The sequence below is a fragment of the Molothrus ater genome, chromosome 25 (genome assembly GCF_012460135.2).
Source record: "Molothrus ater isolate BHLD 08-10-18 breed brown headed cowbird chromosome 25, BPBGC_Mater_1.1, whole genome shotgun sequence".
Classification (NCBI taxonomy): Eukaryota; Metazoa; Chordata; class Aves; order Passeriformes; family Icteridae; genus Molothrus; species Molothrus ater.
In genome coordinates this window covers 2,272,120-2,294,575 of record NC_050502.2, presented here as the reverse complement: position 1 = coordinate 2,294,575, position 22,456 = coordinate 2,272,120, and the positions used below count along the sequence as shown (strand labels likewise).

Below are 22,456 nucleotides of genomic sequence, written 5' to 3'. Positions count from 1 at the left end.
TTTTGATACTAGGAAATATAGAGGAAGGTTAATTGAAAGTGCATTGATAACAAATTATTTGGATAATGTAGGGATATATGGTTTAATTATTTGACAAAAAAAACAAAAGTCAAGATAAATGTCAAGATACTTTAAAGAAAAGTATCCATAGTTTCTATTTCAACATTTCTTACAACCTAAAACTATACTAACAGCTACTTAAGAGAATTAACACAGCATCACTTTCTAACACAACACATATAATATTGTTATGAAAAGAAGCTTGACTAGGCCAATATTCAAGCAGCAATCAATTTATTAATTAATATGGTAAAGTATGAGCCATACAGTGCTGGGTACAGTGGGGGAAGTTTTCCCTCCACTTGCACACCGATAGTTGAGGCTTACAGGTATTTATAGGGGCACTCATCAGCTTTCTCAGCAGTTTCTATTCCAATTTTTACTCATCAGCAGTTTCTATTCCCAATTTTTACATCACAATTCTATACACTATTGTGATTTAGTTTTTCTCAGGATGTATCCCAAAAGGAGCATCCCCAGATGGTGCTGGTCTGGTTTCCAAAAGAAGGAAAAAGAATCCCATGTGGTGAGGTCCAGCTCTCCAGATGTGGATCCACCTTTTAATTGCAAGGACTATAAATCTCATAACAGTGATGTCCAGCTTCCCTTGGTCAAAACCATAAATCCTTGAGTTGATGTTCACCTTCCTTTCTCGAGCTGCTTTTCACTGTTTTGTTAAGGTGTGACATAAGCATGTTTCCTTTATATATATTCCAGAGCTATAGTTTCAAGGATACAAGCAATATTCTAAAATTATACTTCAAAAGGTTATTATTGCAGAGCTCTTTAAGGCTTAGCTACAAGCAAAGAGCAACATCCTTAACGCTTTAATTCCAATGCTCCTAAATCAACAAAGGTTAATTGTGAACAAAGGATAGGTTCAAAGGCCTTCTTCCATGCTTTACTTTCCTCAGTTATTATTAGAATTGGTCTTTATAACTGTCCCATGGTCGCTTTCCACACATATCACAATCACAAATACACACATTGCCTGTTTGTACCTGACACCAAGCACAGCTTTGTATTTCACAATACCCATTTTAACATTTGCAAAAAGCCAACCATAAAATACGTATTTTTCACAGAGCCAAAGCCCGGGGCTGCTCTGTCCAGCTGCAGAACGCTCAGTTTTCCATCCTGTCCCCGCTCAGTGATGCTGCTCCGGGCCAGGACAGGCAGGGACCGGGCTCTGCCCCAGCCTGGCTCCAGCCCAGCGCTGCCAGCCCGGCTCGGCCGGGATCCGGAGCTTTTCCCGGGCTCAGAACTTTGCAGGCTCCCCCTCCTTTTCCTTCCCTACAGGATTTCTGCTCCAAACGCCTCGGGTTTCCTGTTCCCAGCTGGGCAAGGGGAGGGACTGCCGGCCTTGGGGCCGCACGGGCCGAGCTCTGCCTCCAGAGAGGAGGAGGAGGAGGAGGAAGAGGATGGGTCCGTCCCCCCAGCGCTTGCCACGCTCCATGTCCCGCTCAGCGCCGACACCATCATCCTCATCCTCACCGCATGGGAATGAAGGAGCAGACTCTGGGCTGCCAGGTCAGGAAAGGGGAATTTAATCTTTGGGGCAGATGAAGAAGCTCTGAAAAGATTGAAGAAGCTCTGAAGAGATTGAAGAAGCTCTGAAGAGATTGAAGAGACTCTGAAGATACTGAAGAAGCTCTGAAGGGATTCCTCTTCGCTGTCGGCAGTCCCGGGGAGGATTTTCCAGCATGCCGAGCAGTAAGGAAAAGTTCCAGTTCATCACCCCAAGGGCTGTAGGGTCCAGCTGCTGCCTCGGGCAGGATCCTGCCTCTGCCAGGGGCACGGGGTGGGTGAGAGGATGGGAGCAGAGAAAGCTGGAGTGGGAGAGCTGGCAGAGAGGTCCGAGTGACCCCCGGGCTTCTGGCTCAGCCCAAAATGCCAAAGCAGCACTAAGGCACTTAAAGCTGAAGTGGTTACAGTGATTTCGTGGGAATGAGAAAGAAAATGGAACTGTTTTCAGACAGGAATAATTGGAATTGTCAGAGAGTCTGGTGGAAGCATCACCCGAGTGAGTGCAGAGCGTGGTGTCTGCCCCAGCACAGCCCCAGGGCTCCAGGGAATGGCTGGGAATGGCTGGGGATGGTTGGGAATGGCTGGAAATGGTTGGGAATGGCTGGGAATGGCTGGGAATGGTTGGGAATGGTTGGGAATGGTTGGGAATGGCTGGGAATGGTTGGGAATGGCTGGAAATGGTTTGGAATGGTTGGGAATGGCTGGGAATGGTTAGGGATGGCTGGGAATGGCTGGGAATGGTTGGGAATGGCTGGGAATGGTTAGGAATGGTTGGGAATGGCTGGGAATGGGAACAGGAGCAGTGGAAGGTGTTCACATGTCCTGACACTCTCACCAGCAGGAGAGGGGAAGGAGGATGAGGAGCTGGAGGCTCCGGAGGCTCCGTCAGCCGGGAAGAGCCGAGGCTCAGGAGCAGCAGGAGCAGGGTGGGCGTGGGGAGTGGTGCTTCACTTCTTCCTGGTGAGTGGGGAGTGATCCAAACCCTCCCGGGGCTGGGGCTGGGGCAGGGGGATCTCCAGGACAGACTGACCCCAGCACAGGACAGACTGACCCCAGCACAGAACAGACTGACCCCAAGACAGACTGACCCCAGGACAGACTGACCCCAGCACAGGACAGACTGACCCCAGGACAGGACAGACTGACCCCAGGACAGACTGACCCCAGCACAGGACAGACTGACCCCAGCACAGGACAGACTGACCCCAGCACAGGACAGACGGACCCCAGGACAGACTGACCCCAGCACAGACTGACCCCAGGACAGACTGACCCCAGGACAGACTGACCCCAGCCATCCCAGGGCACACCCCAGCCACGCCATTCCTGGGGAATGCCCCCTGCAAACATCTCAGTGATGGGCAGGAGGGTCCCCTTGCCAGGATGGCTTTTCCCTGGTCAAACACATCACCCCAAAGGGTGTCAAACCCCAAAGGAGTGTCCTGTCCCCCTGGCAAGGGCGTGATCCCACCCCAGGCAATGAGGCACTGACTGGGAGCAGCACACACTCTTGGGTGCTCTCTGGGGGACCTGGCACCTCAACACCCCTTAAAGCCACTAATTCTCTGTGCCCCAGGCTTTATCTCCCCACCAGTGATGAATGAAGGAATTGTGAAGCTTGGAGAAGACCTTTAAGCTCACTGAGTCCAGCTGTAAAAAGGCACCATGCCCCAAGCTGGGAGAGCTTTCCTCCCTTCAAATCCACCCCGAGTAACTCACTGTCAATCATTAACCCCCTGCCAGCAGGGAGACAGCAGGAGTTAAAATTCAGGACACAAACTGTCTGTCCTTTGCCCCTGTGGCAGAGAAATGCTGGGAAACTGCCCCAGTTAATGTCCATCCCTGCTGCCCTCATCCCCTCCCAGTGAGCTCCAAACTGATCCATTTTGACCATTGCTGCAGTACTCAAAAATAACTTCAAAGGTAAAAGCATCCTACAAGAGCTGAGCTCTGGGATGGGAGAGAAAGGAAAAGGGACAGGGAAAGGGAAAAGGGGAAGGGAAAGGGAGGGAATTTTTTTTCCTTTCCTTTGGAAAATCAGTTTTCAAAGGGTTTTCTGAGGGTCTGCTTGAGACCAACCTGCAGCACGGCCACGACCAGCCCACCCTGCTGGCATTCCCCAACACCAGTTCAAGTGTCCCTGTTTGTTTCTCCCACACCACCCCAAAATGAGCAGAAGGAAAAGCTTTTCCTCCCTCCTGTGGCACCTCCCCTGCACCCCCTGTCATCCCAGGTCAATGTGCTCGTGATGGGGACGCTCAAGACCTTTGGGATTTTCTTCGTGGCTTTCCGAGAGGAGATGGGGGGATCCTCAGAGCAGCTCAGCTGGATTGGCTCCATCATGTCCTCCCTGCGCTTCCTGGGAGGTGAGCTCCTGTCCCCAGGGCACTGAGGGGGCTCCCTGCACCCCATCCCCACCCCAGGCTGCTCCCAGCTGGACAGGGCTGGCACCCACACGGGTCTGAGCAGGAATGGGCTCTAAACGCTGGGACATTCAGATGGGATAGTGGGAAAAAAAATGGAAATTGGAAAGAAATCCTTCCCTGTGAGGGAATCCTTCCTTGTACAAGATTGTGAACAGGAGGGACTCTTCATCAGGAACTGGATGGACAGGACAAAGGGGAATGGGTTCAACTGAAAAAAGGGAAATTGGGGTTTGATATTGGAAGAAATCTTTCTGTGTGAGGGTGGGGAGGCCCTGGCACAGGTGCCCAGAGCAGCTGTGGCTGCCCCTGGATCCCTGGCAGTGCCCAAAGCCAGGCTGGACGGGGTTTGGAGCAATTCAGGACAGTGAAGGTGTCCCTGCCATGGCAGGGGGTGGGACTGGGTGAGCTTTCATGTCCCTTCCAACCCAAACCATTCTGGGATGCCCTGAACTTCACTGTGGGTTTATTGTAGAGCTCCAGAGCAAGCAGCACTCTTGTCCCAGCTGTGGAATACCTCGGAGCTGCTGGGCATGCTGTGACTGAGGAAGGAGGCTCAGGAAAGCTGAACCTTTGGGCTTTGCCTCCTCCTCTGCCCCACTCCGTGAGCTCAGGGCACAGGCAAAACCTCTCTGCTGAGCATGAACCCCTCCCACACCCCTGACAGGATCCCTGCCCAAATCATTTACCATTCAAGAACTGACTAAGACAGAGCCCCAGCAGCCACATTATCTCCCTCCTTTCCCTGCTAAGCCTGTTCTTTTACCTTGGTCTGGAATTCTGCACTTACACTCAATTACACTCCCCCCACGTGACCGTGTTCACAGGGGTTTTGGTTGAGGGAAGAGACGAGGATCTGACTCCATGTTTCAGAGGGCTTGATTTATTATTTTATGATAGATATTACATTAAAACTGTACTAAACGAATAGAAGAAAGGATTTCATCAGAAGGCTAGCTAAGCTAAGAATAGAATAGGAAGGAATGATAACAAAGGTTTGTGGCTTGGACTCTGTCTGAGCCAGCTGGACTGTGATTGGCCATTAATTAGAAACAACCACATGAGCCCAATCCCAGATGCACCTGTTGCATTCCACAGCAGCAGATAACCATTGGTTGCATTTTGTTCCTGAGGCCTCTCAGCTTCTCAGGAGGAAAAATCCTAAGGAAAGTGATAGTGGAGCCCTGGAAAATGTTAAAAATAGTCTTTGAAAATATTAAGCTTTGTGTTTTCTCAGATCACTGCACCTGCATAAACAATATGATAAAAGATATCATTGTTAGATGTGATGATTGTTTAGTAATTAAATGTAATTATTATATAACCATAAGAAGAATCATGAGAAACTATGTTGGAAAGTTAAAGGGGGGCTATGTTTAGCTGAAATCTGTGTATACAATAGAACAATATAAGTTCAATAATTACCATGAAAGTTATATAATGATAGAGTATAAAACACATTCACCCTGAATGTATGGTCGGAGTCAGATTTGAGTTGAATACTCCTGACACCCAGAGCTCTTAATAAAAAGCACTGCATATAATGGCTTATGTGATTATGTGTTTCTGAACACTAACAAGAGGATTTTCCATAAAACATGTCTGTGACACCCCCACACACCACAAACCACAGAAAGCAATGACACACTAACGAGCCAACCAGCATCATAACTGCCATCTTAACCTCCATGTCCACCATCCTCCTTCCTATCTCCCCTAGAATCCTTCCCATCATCTAAGAAATTTAGGATTATCTAAACCTAAGGCCTTCAAAGCCTTAAACAGGAGTTCAACCCTCTTAGTTTCTGCTCAAGTCCACGGCCATTACCCTGCATGCCCGAAATGCAATCAGGAGCCTCCTGCCTCCCAAAGCTTCCCAGAGGTGCCAGGCAGGTCCCCAAGCCCTGCCAGAGCAGCCTATTGAGGCAGAGTGGAGATTTTCCCAGGTAGAAATCCATTTTGATTTAGGTGAAATGTACATTTTTGAGTTGAGTCTGTGGTTAGAAAACAGAGCTATTTAGCCTGACTGCAAAGCCAGGGCTCAGAGAAACTGCTTCAGTGGAGGACAGAGATAAGGGGATGTTGCTGTTGAGGTGTCCCCTGTGCTGTGTCCCCGGGGCTGAGCTGTGTCCCTGGGGCTGAGCTGTGTCCCCTGTGCTGTGTCCCCGGGGCTGAGCTGTGTCCCCTGGGCTGAGCTGTGTCCCCGGGACTGAGCTGTGTCCCCGGGGCTGAGCTGTGTCCCCAGGGCTGTGTCCCCAGGGCTGAGCTGTGTCCCCTGTGCTGTGTCCCCAGGGCTGAGCTGTGTCCCCTGGGCTGTGTCCCCGGGGCTGAGCTGTGTCCCCGGGGCTGAGCTGTGTCCCTTGTGCTGAGCTGTGTCCCCGGGGCTGAGCTGTGTCCCCTGGGCTGAGCTGTGTCCCCTGACCTGTGTCCCCTGTGCTGAGCTGTGTCCCCGGGGCTGAGCTGTGTCCCCTGTGCTGTGTCCCCGGGGCTGTGTCCCCGGGGCTGAGCTGTGTCCCCGGGGCTGAGCTGTGTCCCCAGGGCTGTGTCCCCAGGGCTGAGCTGTGTCCCCAGGGCTGAGCTGTGTCCCCAGGGCTGTGTCCCCAGGGCTGAGCTGTGTCCCCGGGACTGAGCTGTGTCCCCAGGGCTGAGCTGTGTCCCCAGGGCTGTGTCCCCAGGGCTGAGCTGTGTCCCTGGGGCTGAGCTGTGTCCCCAGGGCTGAGCTGTGTCCCCGTTTCCCTTGCAGCCCCGCTGGTGTCCGTGCTGTGCCAGCGCCTGGGAGAGCGGCCGATCTCCATCCTCGGGGCTGGGCTGGTGGCTGGGGGCTGCCTGCTCAGCACCCAGGCCACCAGTGTCTCCTTCCTCTGCTTCTCCATGGGCTTCCTGCTGGGTGAGATGGGCATTGTTTTACTGCAGGGGCAGGAAATCGGCTCCTTTAGCCTTAGACCTGGGGAAGGGGGGTTTGTTCTGCAGGGCTTTGTTCAGCTGGAGGAGCCTGGGGTGATCAGGGGCAGGGCCTGAGGAAGGAGCTGTGTCAGAGCGTTGGAATGGAGATCAAGGAAAGGTTCTTCCCCAGAGGCTGCTGGGCACTGCCTGCCCTGCCAGGGACCCCTGTGCCCCCACACACAGCCCAGGGCCCTCCTGGGTGGGTGAGGATCAGACACTCATGCACAGAGCTGTGCCAGGGCAGGTTTGGGTTGGATCTCAGGAAAGGTTCTTCCTCCAGGGGGTACTGGCACTGCCTGCCCTGCCAGGGACACCCTGTACCCCCAAACACAGCCCAGGGCCCTCCTGGGCCTTGCTCCTGGGTGGGTGAGGATCAGACACTCATGCAAAAGCTGTGCCAGGGCAGGGAAAGGTTTCCTATCAGGGAAAGTTCTTCCCTCAGAGGGTGCTGGCACTGCCTGTACCCCCACACACAGCTCAGGACCCTCCTGGGTGGGTGAGGATCAGACACTCATGCACAGAGCTGTGCCAGGGCAGGTTTGGGTTGGATCTCAGGAAAGGCTCTTCCCCCAGAGGGTGCTGGCACTGCCCAGGCTCCCCAGGGAATGGGCACAGCCCCGAGGCTGCCAGAGCTCCAGGAGTGTTTGGGCAGCACCGCCAGGGATGCACAGGGTGGGATTTGGGGGGGTCTGTGCAGGGCAGGGGTTGGACTGGATGATCCTGGTGGGTCCCTTCCACCTCAGGATATTCTGTAATTCCATGAACCTTCAGTGCCAAAGCATCCCCAGCTCCTTTCTGTTACCATGTGAACTCCCAGAGCTTCATGCTCAGAGTAAAACACCAATTTCAACATCCCAGTCCCAACCAACTTTGATTTTTTTCCTGGACCTACACGGATCCTGGCCTTTTAAAATCCCTTATAAAAGGGGAGAACCTCCAACCCCCCAGACACCAAACTTCACCCACCAAATCTCACTCTCTTCTGACTGTGAGAGCAGAAATCCTCTCCTTTCGGCCAGGAACTGCCAGCCTGGGATAGCAGCACATGGAATCCCCACACAGGAGCCCCTTTTTGGGACTGGAAGGGGTTTGTGCCTTCCCCTGGCCTCAGTGGGTGTTTCTGAGGAGGAGCTCTCTGGGCTGGGTTTCTGCAGCCTCCCCAAGGCTGGCTCAGAGACATCTCTGCCATGGGGCACCACGAGTCTCACTATGGTGGGAGCCTTTATTCTCATTTGCCCCCTTCCCAGAGGGATGAGTTTTGCCTGATGGGAGTTTGTGGTGGGAACCTTTATTCTCATTTTCCCCCTTCCTTCAGGGATGGAGTCTCTCTGTGGTGAGAGCCCCTAATTCTCATTTTCCCCTTCCCCAGGGACAGGTTTTGCCTGATGGAGTCTCTCTGTGGTGAGAGCCCCTAATTCTCATTTTCCCCTTCCCCAGGGACAGGTTTTGCCTGATGGAGTCTCTCTGTGGTGAGAGCCCCTAATTCTCATTTTCCCCTTCCCCAGGGACAGGCTTTGCCTGATGGAGTCTTTCTGTGGTGGGATCCTTTATTCTCATTTTTCCCCTTCCCTCAGGGATGGAGTCTCTCTATGGTGGGAGCCTTTATTCCCATTTCCCTCCCTTCCCACAGGGATGGGCTTTGCCAGTGGAGTCTCTCACTCTCATTTTCCTCTCCCCCAGGGATGGGTTTTGCCTGATGGAGTCTCTCTGTGGTGGGAGCCTCTTCCTCTCATTTCCCCCCTTCTCTCAGGGATGGAGTCCCTCTGGGGTGGGAGTCCCTTATGTTCCCCCTTCCCACAGGGATGGGCTTTTCCTGATGGCAGTTCCTCTGTGGTGGCAGCCTTTATTCCCATTTCTCCCCTTCTCTCAGGGATGGGCTTTGCTTGATGGAATCTCTCCGTGGTGGGAACCTTTTATTCTCATTTCCCCCCTTCCCTCAGGGATGGAGTCCCTCTGGGGTGGGAGTCCCTTATTTTCCCCCTTTCCCCAGGGCTGGGCTTTGCCTGCTGGAGTCTCTCACTGTCATTTCCCCTTTCCCCAGGGCTGGGCTTTGCCTGCTGGAGTCTCTCACTGTCCTTTCCCCCTTTCCCCAGGGCTGGGCTTTGCCTGCTGGAGTCTCTCACTCATTTCCCCCTTTCCCCAGGGCTGGGCTTTGCCTGCTGGAGTCTCTCACTCATTTCCCCCTTTCCCCAGGGCTGGGCTTTGCCTGCTGGAGTCTCTCACTGTCATTTCCCCTTTCCCCAGGGCTGGGCTTTGCCTGCTGGAGTCTCTCACTGTCATTTCCCCTTTCCCCAGGGCTGGGCTTTGCCTGCTGGAGTCTCTCACTGTCATTTCCCCTTTCCCCAGGGCTGGGCTTTGCCTGTCTGTACCAGGCAGCTGCAGTGGTGACAGCCAAGCGCTGCCGGGCTCGCCTGGCGCTCAGCAACGCCCTGGCCCGCTCGGGCATGGGGCTGACCTTCCTCATGGCCCCCTTCACCCAGCTCCTCATCGAGGCCTATGGATGGCAAGGTGAGAGGGCACAGGGTGCCCAGAGCACCTGTGGATCCCTGGCAGTGCCCAAGGCCAGCTTGGATGGGGTTTGGAGCAGCCTGGAACAGTGGAAGGAGAACCAGAATCATCCCATGGCAGGGGCTGGATTGGGAGCAGCTTTAGGGTTCCTTCCAACCCAAACCATCATTTTTTGTTCCCTGGCCTCCAAATCAGCTGCCCCCAGCCTGCAGAGGCACCCAGCCCAAAGCTGCCAAGGGTTCTGTAAATTCCAGCTCCATGCACAGGAAAAAATTAATATTCCCAATCAATATCCCTGGGCTGGTTCTGCTCTGTCTGTGGATGCAATTTCAAGCAGCCAAAAGATTTCATGGACCAGGAGCTTCCCAGTGCCAGGATTGCAGATCCCTGCTGCTGTACAAGGTGTGCACTGAGCACAAAACAATCCCTCAGTCCCCTGTGGCTCCCCCTGGATCCCTGGCAGTGCCCAAGGCCAGCTTGGACAGGGCTTGGAGCAGCCTGGGACAGTGGAAGGTGTCTCTGCCATGGCAGGGGTGGAATGACAGAAGCAGCTTTAGGGTTCCTTCCAACCCAAACCATCATTTTTTGTTCCCTGCCCTCCAAATCAGCTGCCCCCAGCCTGCAGAGGTGCCTGGCTGGAAGCTGCCAAGGGTTCTGTAAATTCCAGCTCCATGCAAAGTTTCAGGAATGCTGCTGTTCCACCAGCAATTAATATTCCCAATCAATATCCCTGGGCTGGTTCTGCTCTATCTGTGGATGCAATTTCAAGGAGCCAAAACATTTCATGGACCAGGAGCTTCCCAGTGCCAGGGTGATGCAGAGCCTGGATTGCAGATCCCTGCTGCTGTACAAGGTGTGCACTGAGCACAAAACATCCCTCAGTCCCCCTGTGGCTGCCCCTGGATCCCTGGCAGTGCCCAAGGCCAGGTTGGAGCAATCTGGGGCAGTGAAGGTGTCCCTGCCATGGCAGGGGTGGAAGGGATGGGCTCTGAAGTCCCTTGCAACCCAAACCAGTCTGGGATTCTGTGATCTGGGTAGGGAGGCACCATTATAAGTTGGCATTTCTCTCTGAAGGCATTCAGAGTTTCAAACTCCTTCCTCCAGGGCTGGGCAGCTGAAGGCAGAGAAGCCCTGCAGGGGCAAAGTCCTTCCAAAGCTGCAGCTGGATCCTGTTCCTTCCAATTCATCAGCTCTGAGAGGGAATTTGGGGAGATCTGGAGGCTCTAAGAGACTCTTAAAAGTTCAGCACACCAAGGAATAACTCTGCCTCTTCTAGGATAGTTTGGGGACATCTTGTTAATAATTGAACACTTAATCAGTCATTAAAATCGGAGTCAAAGCACAGATCTCAGAAATCAAACCCAGAAATCCCTCATTAAAATCAGAGTTGAAGCACAAATCTCAGAAATCAAACCCAGAAATCCCTCACTAAAATCAGAGTCAAAGCACAGATCTCAGAAATCAAACCCAGAAATCCCTCATTAAAATCAGAGTCGAAGCACAGATCTCAGAAATCAAACCCAGAAATCCCTAATTTTACTGTAGTGTTTCAAGACCATCTTGAAGGTCCATCCTGACTTTAAATGAGGAAAAGCAAAACAGACCCCAGAGGTAGCTGTGGATTTGTCCTGTGCATCACAGCAAAATGAACTTCCAGCTGGAAAAGCAGGAATAAAAATCCCTCGTTTTTTAACTCCTCCATAAGGGGAAGGCAAAGAGAGCTTCCTCCATGGTCAGTGAAAACCACACCCTGGTCTAAAAGGCCATTTCCTGCTGCTCCCCCCTTTCCAAGCCAAGAACAAACCCCCTTTTGCCTTCCCTCAGGTACTCTGCTCATTTTTGGAGGCATCATGCTGAACCTGGTGCCTTCCAGCATGCTGCTGTGGCCTGCCAGCCCCCAGCTGCCTCGGGAACCTGCCAAAAATCAACACCAGGGGTCTCCAGGGGCAGAGAAGGATCCAGAAAGTCCTGGTGGGTGTTCAGATGGAAGCACTCAGAGGGAATCACAGCTTCTTCACGCACAGGAGGCTCCCAGCACAGAGAGACTCGTGGTGCCCCACGGCAGAGATGTCTCAGAGCCAGCAAATCCATCTGCCTTGGGAAAGCTGCAGAAACCCAGCCTGGAGAGCTCCTCAGAAACCCCCACCGAGGCCAGGAGAGGCCCCCAAACCCCTGCAGCCACCACAAAGGAACCTCCCCAGCCTCTCCTGGACTTCTCCCCGCTGAAGGATCCCGTTTTCTACATCTTCACCTGGTCTTTCCTCTTCAGCCACCTGGCCTATTTCGTGCCCTTCTTCCACCTGGTGGCCAGAGCCAGGACCCTGGGCTTGAGCAGCAGGGATGGCTCCTACCTCATCGCCGTGGCTGGTAGGCACAGAGACCCTTCACACCCCCAGCTCACAGCCAAACACCCCCAATTCTGCCCAGAAATGGCCCCAGATATGTCCTGGGGTGGATCCTCCTGGGTGCTTCTCCCAGTGCCAGCTGGATGATCCCACACCCTCCCTGCTCCCAAAAACCACAAATCTCCACCTAAAAGGTGCTCTGTGCCCACCACAATCCCTGCTGGGCTTAAACCCACAAACCACCAGAATCCTGAGGTGCATTCAAAACTCTCCAGCTTGACCCAAAAGGGAGAAATGCAGTATTGGGGGAAAAACCTCCCACAGTAATGCGGATCCAGGCATTTGGATTTGGCACATCCCAAACTCCAAGGGGGGAAAAAACAAGGCACTCTCCTCAAAAATCAAACCCATGCCTGGTTATAAAGAACACTTCCCAAAACCAAACCCATGCCTGGCTTCAAGACACACTCCCCAAAACCTAAACCCATATCCCGATCCAGGCATTTGGATTTGGCACATCCCAAACTCCAAGGGGGGAAAAAACAAGGCAAACTCCCCAAAAACCAAACCCATGCCTGGTTATAAAGAACACTTCCCAAAACCAAACCCATGCCTGGCTTTAAGGCACACTCTCCAAAAACCAAACCCATGCCTGGTTATAAAGAACACTTCTCAAAATCAAACCCATGTCCAGATCCAGGCATTTGGATTTGGCACATCTCAAATTCCAAGTGAGGAAAAACAAGGCAAACTCCCCAAAACCCAAACCCCAAAACCCAAACCCTTGCCTGGTTATAAAGGACACTCCCAAAAACCAAACTCATGCCTGGTTTTAAGGCAGATTCCCCAAAACCAAACCTATGCCTGGTTATAAAGAACAGTTCCCAAAAACCAAACCCATGCCTGGTTTTAAGGCACACTCCCCAAAACCTAAACCCATATCCCGATCCAGGCATTTGGATTTGGCACATCCCAAACTCCAAGTGGGGAAAAAACAAGGCAAACTCCCCAAAAACCCAAACTCCAAAACCCAAACCCCAAAACCCAACGCCATGCCTGGTTTTAAGGCACACTCCCCAAAACTAAACCCATGCCCAGACCCAGGCATTTGGATTTGGCACATCCCAAACTCCAAGTGGGGAAAAAACAAGGCAAACTCCCCAAAAACCAAACCCATGCCTGGTTATAAAGAACACTTCCCAAACCCAAACCCATGCCTGGTTTTAAGGCACACTCTCCAAAAACCAAACCCATGCCTGGTTATAAAGAACACTTCTCAAAATCAAACCCATGTCCAGATTCAGGCATTTGGATTTGGCACATCCCAAATTCCAAGTGAGGAAAAACAAGGCAAACTCCCCAAAACCCAAACCCCAAACCCTTGCCTAGTTATAAAGAACAGTTCCCAAAAACCAAACCCATGGCTGGTTTTAAGGCACACTCCCCAAAACCCAAACCCATGTCCAGATCCAGGCATTTCAATTAGGCACATCCACCTCCAGATGGGGAAAAAACAAGGGACACTCCCCAAAAACCAAACCCATGCCTGGTTATAAAGAACAGTTCCCAAACCCAAACCCATGCCTGGTTTTAAGGCACACTCCCCAAAACCCAAACCAATGCCTGGCTTTAATGCACACTCCCCAAAACCCAAACCCCTGCCTGGTTTTAAGCCAGGATTAACACTAAAGCCATGCTGGGGTAAGAAAGTGGCTCCAGCCTCAATCAGCAGCAAATATTTTATTGTACAAAAATACAAAAATTTTATTTCTGCAGTGCTGGGGAATACTCAGCAGGGAGGGGTTGCTGAGGTGTTAGGATTCCCCAGGAATTAATGGGATATTTGGGATTAGGAGTGGGAGGGACACGGGGCTCAGTGGGACATGAGCTCACCTGAGAGCTCCTTGATCTTTGCTTCGTAAAAATGTAAAAATGTACCAAGAAATGTAAAAAACAACCCTCAAAACTCCAACTCTCAAAACCAAGACTCTCAAAACCCCGACAACTAAAAGGCTGCTGAGCCTCTAAAATGCCTGGGTTTCTACAAAATGCCTGGGGTTTTAGAAAAATTAAATTTTAGAATTTAAATAGAATTGATTTTAGAAAAATTAAAATCTCAGCCGCAGTTTTCTTCTTAATATTCAGATTTTTCTCTTCAGCAGGTTCCTCTGTCCTGATTTAGGGCATTTGAGGGTGCAGATTTCACCTGAAGGGTGAAATTCCCCCCAAAGGGAATTTTCCCAGAGCACTTTGGTGCCCTTGGGAAGAGCAGCACAAGGGAAAAGGGAAAATCCCAATCCCTGGATTTTGTAACAGCCTAAAAATATCTGGAACTTTCTGGAATTTTAGGCTTTTGTGGTCACGTCCTCACAATGAACAGGGAAACTGGGATGTGACACAGCCAATAACAGAAATAATATTGAATTTAAAAAAAAAGCAATATTATAAAAATCAGTAATAAATTATAAATATAATAATTTAAAACTATAGAATAAAAATGTATAAAACAATGAATATAGTAATATAAAATAGTGCAAATAATATTATAAAATAAATTTTAAAATATTAGGGTTAATATAAATAATTAAGTCTAACACACATAAGGAATAAAAATAATATAAATAATATATTATAAAATAACGTATATTATATACGTTATAAAATTACGTTATTATATACGTTATAAAATAACGTATATTATATTCTAATATAACTATATTAGAATATATTATATGTAATATTGTATTATAATGTAAAATAAAAATATAAAAATATTAAAAATACACAAATACTAAATAATAAATATAGTAATGTGAGGATAAGTATAATTTAACTATATGAAATACAGTTACTAATAGAAAATAATACAGATAATATAAAAATATATTATGCACTAAAATATACTATAATATACTATAATATAATATAAATTATATATTATGACTGATAATAAACTATAATATTAGTAATATGAAAGATAAAATACTGTAAGTATCAATATAATACATATACTACAAATAATAAAAATAACATTATAAAATAGTATAAAATACAGCTAGATTTATAATATCTAATAAATTTATATGAAATAATATATAAAATATCTAGAAATAATAGAATTTAAATATTACACAAAGTCAAGTCTCAATATATTACATATACGCTAAATAATTTAAAAATAATACAAAATACTATGAAATCCAGCTAAATTTATATCTAATAAATGTGTATGAAGTAATAATATATAAAAATATCTAGAAATAACAGAATTTCAAGATTGCACAAAGTCAAATCTTAATATATTACATATACTACAAGTAATAAAAATAATCTTATAAAATAATATAAAATATAGCCAAATTCATAATATCCTTATTATCCTAATATACTTATATTAAGTAATATATATAAATATATAGAATTAACAGAATTTCAATATTACACGAAGTATCAGTTTAATGCATATACTACGAATAATAAAAATAATAATATAAAGTACTATAAAATACAGCTAAATGTATAATATCTAACAAAGTTATATGAAGTAATATATGTAAAAATACCTAGAAATAACAGAATTTCAATATTGCACAAAGTCTCAGTATATTACATATACTACAAATAATAAAAATAATCTTATAAAATACAGCTAAATTTATAATATCTAATGAATTTATATGAAGCAATAACATATAAAAATACCTAAAAATAACAGAATTTCAATACTGCACAAAGTCAAATCTTAATATATTACATATACTACAAATAATAAATATAATCATATAAAATACTATAAAATCCAGCTAAATTTATGATATCTCATAAATGTATATGAAATTTATAATAATTTATAAAAATAATCATTTATAAAAATAATTTCTAAAAAATCTAGTAACTTATAAAAATAATTAATAATAATCACTTATAAATCATTTATAAAATAATAATTTTATAAATAATTTAAATTTCTACTAGGAATTGATAAAAAATCATTTATAAAATAATAATAATTTTAAAATATAATTTCTAGAAATATCTAGAAATCATAATTTATATAATTTATAAATCATTTCTAAAAATATCTAATAATTTATAAAAATAATTTATAATAATCATTTATAAATCATCTCTAAAATAATAATTTTAGAAATAATTTAAATTTCTACTAAGAATTGATAAAAATAATTTATAAAATAATAATAATTTATAAAGATAAATATAATTTCTAGAAATATCTAGAAATCATAATTTATATAATTTATAAATCATTTATAAAAAGATCTAATAATTTATAAAAATAATTGATCATAATCATTTATAAAATAATAATTTTAGAAATAATTTAAATTTCTACTAAGAATGTATAAAAAATAATTTATAAAATAATAATAATTTATAAAGATAATTTCTAGAAATATCTAGAAATCATAATTTATATAATTTATAAATCATTTCTAAAAAATCTAGAAAGAATAGCACTTAAAGGTGACACAAAGTGCAGTCTCTGAGCGCTGCTGTTCCCCCAGGCATCACAGAGATGCTGAGCCAGCTGCTCTCAGGCTGGCTGGCCGACCACAACTGGACCAAGAGGTACCATTTCCATGTCACCTACCTGCTCCTGAGCGGGGCCACCAACCTGCTGGGGCCGCTGGCCACCACCTTCCACCTGCTGCTGGCCTACACCGTGTCCCTGGCCACCTTCTGTGGAGGCTTCATGGCCCTGGTGCTGCCCGTGCTGGTGAGTCCTGAGGGGCCCAACAGGGCTGGGGGTCCTGCTCCTGTCCCAAAATCACCCAGAACCATCCCAGAGCCAGCTGGGACACCCAGAACCATCCCAAAATCACCTGGGACACCCAGAACCATCCCAGAGCCAGCTGGGACACCCAGAACCAACCCAGAGCCATGTGGGACACCCAGAACCATCCCAGAGCCATCTGGGACACCCAGAACCATCCCAGAGCCATCTGGGACACCCAGAACCATCCCAGAACCAGCTGGGACACCCAGAACCATCCCAGAGCCAGCTGGGACAACCAGAACCATCCCAAAATCACCTGGGACAATCAGAATCATTCCAGAACCAGAACCATCCCAGAATCACCTGAGAGGGACACCCAGAACCATCCCAGAATCACCTGGGACACCCAGAACCATCCCAGAATCACCTGGGACACCCAGAACTATCCCAAAATCACCTGGGACAACCAGAATCATTCCAGAACCAGAACCCTCCCAGAATCAGAGCCATCTGGGACACCCAGAACCATCCCAGAGTCATCTGGGACACCCAGAACCATCCCAGAATCACCTGGGACACCCAGAATCATCCCAGAATCAGCTGGGACACCCAGAACTATCCCAAAATCATCCTGGGACACCCAGAACCACCCCAAAACCAACCTGGGACACCCAGAACCATCCCAGAATAACCTGGGATACCCAGAACCATCCCAGAATAACCTGGGATACCCAGAAACATCCCAGAACCAGAACCATCCCAGAATCACCTGAGAGGGACACCCAGAAACAGAACCATCCCAAAGTCACCTGGGACACCCAGAACCATCCCAGAATCAGCTGGGACACCCAGAATCATCCCAAAGTCACCTGGGACACCCAAAACCATCCCAGAATCAGCTGGGACACCCAGAACCATCCCAAAACCATCCTGGGACACCCAGAATCATCCCAAAGTCACCTGGGACACGCAGAACCATCCCAGAATCAGCTGGGACACCCAGACCTGCAGCAGGGTCCTGCTGGACACCACGGGGATGCTCCCAGGGCTGGAGCCAGCCTGGAGAGCTGGGAGTGCTCAGCCTGGAGAGGAGAAGGCTCCAGGGAGAGCTCAGAGCCCCTGCCAGAGCTAAAGGGATCCAGGAGATCCCTTACAGCCCCTGGCAGAGCTAAAGGTGTTTCAGGAGATCCCCTTGGAGCCCCTTTCAGTGCCCAAAAAGGATCCAGGAGATTCCCTCAGAGCTCCTTCCAGAGCCTAAAGGGGCTCCAGGAAGAGCTCAGAGCCCCTTCCAGTGCCCAAAAAGGATCCAGGAGATTCCCTCAGAGCCCCTGCCAGAGCTAAAAGGGGCTCCAGGGAGAGCTCAGAGCCCTTTCCAGAGCTAAAGGGATCCAGGAGATTCCTTACAGCCCCTTCCAGAGCTAAATGGGATCCAGGAAATCCCCTTGGAGCCCCTTCCAGAGCTAAAGGGGATCCAGGAAATCCCCTTAGAGCCCCTTCCAGAGCCTAAAGGGGCTCTAGGGAGAGCTCTGAGCCTCTTCCAGACCCTAGAGGGGATCCAGGAGATTCCTTAGAGCCCCTTCCAGTGCCCAAAAGGGATCCAGGAAATCCCCTTGGAGCCTCTTCCAGAGCTAAAGGGGATCCAGGAAAGCTGGAGAGGGACTGGGGACAAGGGATGGAGGGAGAGGAAAAAGGGGAATGGCTTCCACTGCCAGAGGGCAGGCATGGATGGGATTTGGGAATTAGGAATTGTTCCCTGGGAGGGTGGGGAGGGGCTGGGATGGAATTCCCAGAGCAGCTGGGGCTGCCCCTGGATCCCTGGCAGTGCCCAAGGCCAGGCTGGACAGGGCTTGGAGCAGCCTGGGACAGTGAAGGTGTCCCTGCCATGGCAGGGGTGAAAGGGATGAGCTTTGAGGTCCCATCCAACCCAAACCAGTCTCCCAGGATATCTCTGGATACCCAGGATTCTCTGATTATAATCTGGCACCATTATAATTTGGCATTTCTCTCTGAAGGCATTTAGAGTTTCAAACTCCTTCCTCCAGGGCTGGGCAGCTGAAGGCAGAGAAGCCTCTCCCATCCCAGTCATTCCCACAGCTGCCTTAGGGACACAAACTGGTTCCAGGCTGGATCAGCCCTACAGGGGCAAAGTCCTTCCAAAGCTGCAGCTGGAGAGGAAATTCCCCAGAAAAAGAGAATTAAGTCATCTCTTGTGCTTAAAAAAAAAAAAATCAATTAATCTCTTGTGCATATGCATTCCTATGAAGCCAATCACTAATTATCTATTTTTGTTTCCAAACAGGTGGATCTGGTGGGTGTGGAGAAGCTCCACAGCTACCTGGGGTTTTCTGCTTTCTTTGCAGGGATAGCAGCCATGGGAGGACCCCCCCTAGCAGGTGAGTGATGTTTTATACAACCCACAGCCACCCCAGAAACCCAGGGATAAACCATGCTGCTGGTTCACTCTCCTACAGGGATCCATCTGTTTCTGTTCAAACAGAGAGAGGAAAAAAAAAAAAATCCTATTTCAGAAATGTATTTTTATAGACAGGCAACATTTTGCTTGGGAATTTGCAAAATCCAACCAGCAGCTTGGAAAATGCTGCCTGGAGTATTTAGAAAATGCTGCCTGGAATATCTGGAAAATGCAGTGAAGCCCCATGTGCGGAGTTCAGCCCTGAGCACAGCAGGGTAACAAGCACATTTCCATGGATTTTACTCCCAGTGGTGTTAAAATAACACTGAACTTGGACTGGAGGGGAAGAAAGGACAGACTCAGCAAGATTCCCACCAGGCAGAGGCACTGAAACATCAGGAGAAGCCTCAGTAATCTCTTGTTTTGACAGAGATTACACAGCTCAGCCACCAGAGCTCTGGGCCCAGAGATAAGGAGCATGAAAAGCATTTGCTCTTCTCCCTCTGCCAGGAAACCAAGGCAGCTGGGAGGATTTGGGAGATTTCAAGTGCTTAGAAATGAGTGTCCAGCCTGTGCTAAGGAGCAGGGGACTTGTTCTCATCCAAACAGCTTGGCCAGGACAAAGCTTTTCCTTCCCTGCAGCCCAACAAGCTCCTGGACCAAGGCCCCAGCCTGGGCAGCAGGGGAAGGGGGGACTGTGCCCCTCTGCCCTGCTCAGGTGAGACCCCAGAGCTGCTGCAAGCCTGGGGAACATCAGGAGGACTTGGAGCTGCTGGAGAGGGTCCAGAGGAGCCCTTGGAGATGCTCCAAGGGCTGGAGCCCCTCTGGAGCCAGGCTGGGAGAGCTGGGGGTGCTCACCTGGAGAGGAGAAGGCTCAGAGCCTGAAGGGGCTCCAGGAGAGCTGGAGAGGGACTGGGGACAAGGGAAAAGGGACAATGTCACTGTCATATTTTATTAAATGTCCTGGCAAAAGGATTTTTCATAAAATATAACAGTGACAGGACACAGGGAATGCCTTCCCACTGCCAGAGGGAAGGGTTAGGTGGGATATTGGGAAGGAATTCTCCCCTGTGAGCATGGGCAGGCCCTGGCACAGGGTGCCCAGAGCACCTGTGGATCCCTGGCAGTGCCCAAGGCCAGCTTGGATGGGGTTTGGGGCAGCCTGGGACAGTGGAAGTGTCCCTGTCCATGGCAGGGGCTGGATTGGGAGCAGCTTTAGGGTCCTTTCCAACCCAAACCATCATTTTTTGTTCCCTGCCCTCCAAATCAGCTGCCCCCAGCCTGCAGAGGTGCCTGGCTGGAAGCTGCCAAGGGTTCTGTAAATTCCAGCTCCATGCACAGGAAAAAATTAATATTCCCAATCAATATCCCTGGGCTGGTTCTGCTCTATCTGTGGATGCAATTTCAAGGAGCCAAAAGATTTCATGGACCAGGAGCTTCCCAGTGCCAGGATTGCAGATCCCTGCTGCTGTACAAGGTGTGCACTGAGCACAAAACAATCCCTCAGTCCCCTGTGGCTGCCCCTGGATCCCTGGCAGTGCCCAAGGCCAGCTTGGACAGGGCTTGGAGCAGCCTGGGACAGTGGAAGGTGTCCCTGCCATGGCAGGGGTGGAATGACAGAAGCAGCTTTAGGGTTCCTTCCAACCCAAACCATCATTTTTTGTTTCCTGCCCTCCAAATCAGCTGCCCCCAGCCTGCAGAGGTGCCTGGCTGGAAGCTGCCAAGGGTTCTGTAAATTCCAGCTCCATGCACAGGAAAAAATTAATATTCCCCATCAATATCCCTGGTTCTGCTCTATCTGTGGATGCAATTTCAAGGAGCCAAAAGATTTCATGGACCAGGAGCTTCCCAGTGCCAGGATTGCAGATCCCTGCTGCTGTACAAGGTGTGCACTGAGCACAAAACAATCCCTCAGTCCCCTGTGGCTGCCCCTGGATCCCTGGCAGTGCCCAAGGCCAGCTTGGACAGGGCTTGGAGCAGCCTGGGACAGTGGAAGGTGTCCCTGCCATGGCAGGGGTGGAATGACAGAAGTAGCTTTAGGGTTCCTTCCAACCCAAACCATCATTTTTTGTTCCCTGGCCTCCAAATCACTGCCCCCAGCCTGCAGAGGCACCCAGCTCAAAGCTGTAAATTCCAGCTCCATGCAAAGTTTCAGCAATGCTGCTGTTCTGTCTATAAAAATTTACATTCCCAATCAATATCCCTGCTTCTGCTCTATCTGTGGATGCAATTTCAAGCAGCCAAAAATTTCATGGACCAGGAGCTTCCCAGTGCCAGGGTGATGCAGAGCCTGGACTGCAGATCCCTGCTGCTGTACAAGGTGTGCACTGAGCACAAAACATCCCTCAGTTATCTGTGGCTCCCCCTGGATCCCTGGCAGTGCCCAAGGCCAGGTTGGAGCAATCTGGGGTAGTGAAGGTGTCCCTGTCCATGGCAGGGGGGGAATGGGAGCAGCTTTAGGGCTCCTTCCAACCCAAACCATCATTTTTTGTTCCCTGCCCTCCAAATCACTGCTCCCAGCCTGCAGAGGCACCCAGCCCAAAGCTGCCAAGGGTTCTGTAAATTCCAGCTCCATGCAAAGTTTCAGCAATGCTGCTGTTCCACCAGCAATTAATATTCCCAATCAATATCCCTGGGCTGGTTCTGCTCTATCTGTGGATGCAATTTCAAGCAGCCAAAAGATTTCATGGACCAGGAGCTTCCCAGTGCCAGGGTGATGCAGAGCCTGGATTGCAGATCCCTGCTGCTGTACAAGGTGTGCACTGAGCACAAAACATCCCTCAGTTCCCCTGAATCCCCTGCCACAGCAACACAGCAGGGGCTAAACACCCTGGCTGTCACTTCTCCACATTCACATTGCAGTTAAAAGAGTTCAATTTCCATCCAGCTGCAATATTTCTGCACTAATGGGAAGATTTTTGTTTTCTGCAGTGGGTTTGTAAAGCAGGTTTCCTGCAAAAAGCTTGCCACAGAAATCAGGCTTAGGGCAGGTGGGATAAATAAAGGCCAAATAAAGCCAAGAAGCAAAACAATTCCTGATCCATCTCATTACAGGCAGAGCAAGATGGAAACAATCCAGAGCTCAGGGATCCAAGATAAATTCTGCATTTTTCTCTTGCAATGCAGTTTAAAGTGTGAAAACTGAGTGAGACCAAAAACTCCTGATGAAGTGTCCAAAACCATCTGCTCCTTGCAGAATGCAGGATTTAAATACTCTGTAAAACCCTGAGATTTGGTGTTCTCACCTCCCAAAATCTTTGAGTTTAGAATTACAATTTCATCAAACTCAAGTGTTTTTATGCAGTGGAAATAATGATGATGGATAATGAGAACTGCAAAGGTTAAAACTGCCTAATTTACATATTAGACCAAAGCCTAATGCAAGGAAAAGGTGACTTACCTGAAACAATCCAGAGCTCAGGATCCAGGCTTGGGATCCAAGATAGAATTCTGCAATTTTCTCTTGCAATGCAGTTTTAAGTGTGAAAACTGAGTGAGA

The 22,456-nt window shown here is 48.5% G+C and overlaps 1 protein-coding gene and 1 long non-coding RNA gene across 4 annotated transcripts in view; one reads left to right on the top strand and one right to left on the bottom strand.

The window, feature by feature from the left end:
- The first annotated feature begins 1,647 nt into the window (after positions 1-1,647).
- The window catches only part of SLC16A4 (solute carrier family 16 member 4), a 24,486-nt gene continuing 3,677 nt past the window's right edge, over positions 1,648-22,456 (top strand). Inside the window, exons 1-9 of the mRNA XM_054517264.1 lie at positions 1,648-1,773; positions 2,426-2,547; positions 3,821-3,953; positions 6,754-6,897; positions 9,300-9,469; positions 10,624-10,681; positions 11,286-11,912; positions 16,333-16,544; positions 18,844-18,937. Of these exons, the coding sequence (XP_054373239.1) occupies positions 1,764-1,773; positions 2,426-2,547; positions 3,821-3,953; positions 6,754-6,897; positions 9,300-9,469; positions 10,624-10,681; positions 11,286-11,912; positions 16,333-16,544; positions 18,844-18,937 (1,570 nt within the window). The 5' untranslated portion in view covers positions 1,648-1,763. The remainder of the gene's footprint in view (positions 1,774-2,425; positions 2,548-3,820; positions 3,954-6,753; positions 6,898-9,299; positions 9,470-10,623; positions 10,682-11,285; positions 11,913-16,332; positions 16,545-18,843; positions 18,938-22,456) is intronic.
- Positions 16,512-22,456, bottom strand: part of LOC118696220 (uncharacterized) — a 27,263-nt gene continuing 21,318 nt past the window's right edge. For 2 of the 3 annotated variants that reach the window (XR_008508831.1, XR_008508830.1), the window contains 2 exons: positions 17,267-22,446; positions 16,512-17,236 (listed from right to left, as the gene is read on the bottom strand). This is a non-coding gene — a long non-coding RNA (uncharacterized LOC118696220). Of the gene's footprint in view, positions 22,447-22,456 lie in introns of all 3 variants that reach the window. The other variant, XR_004981629.2, reaches the window with a different exon arrangement.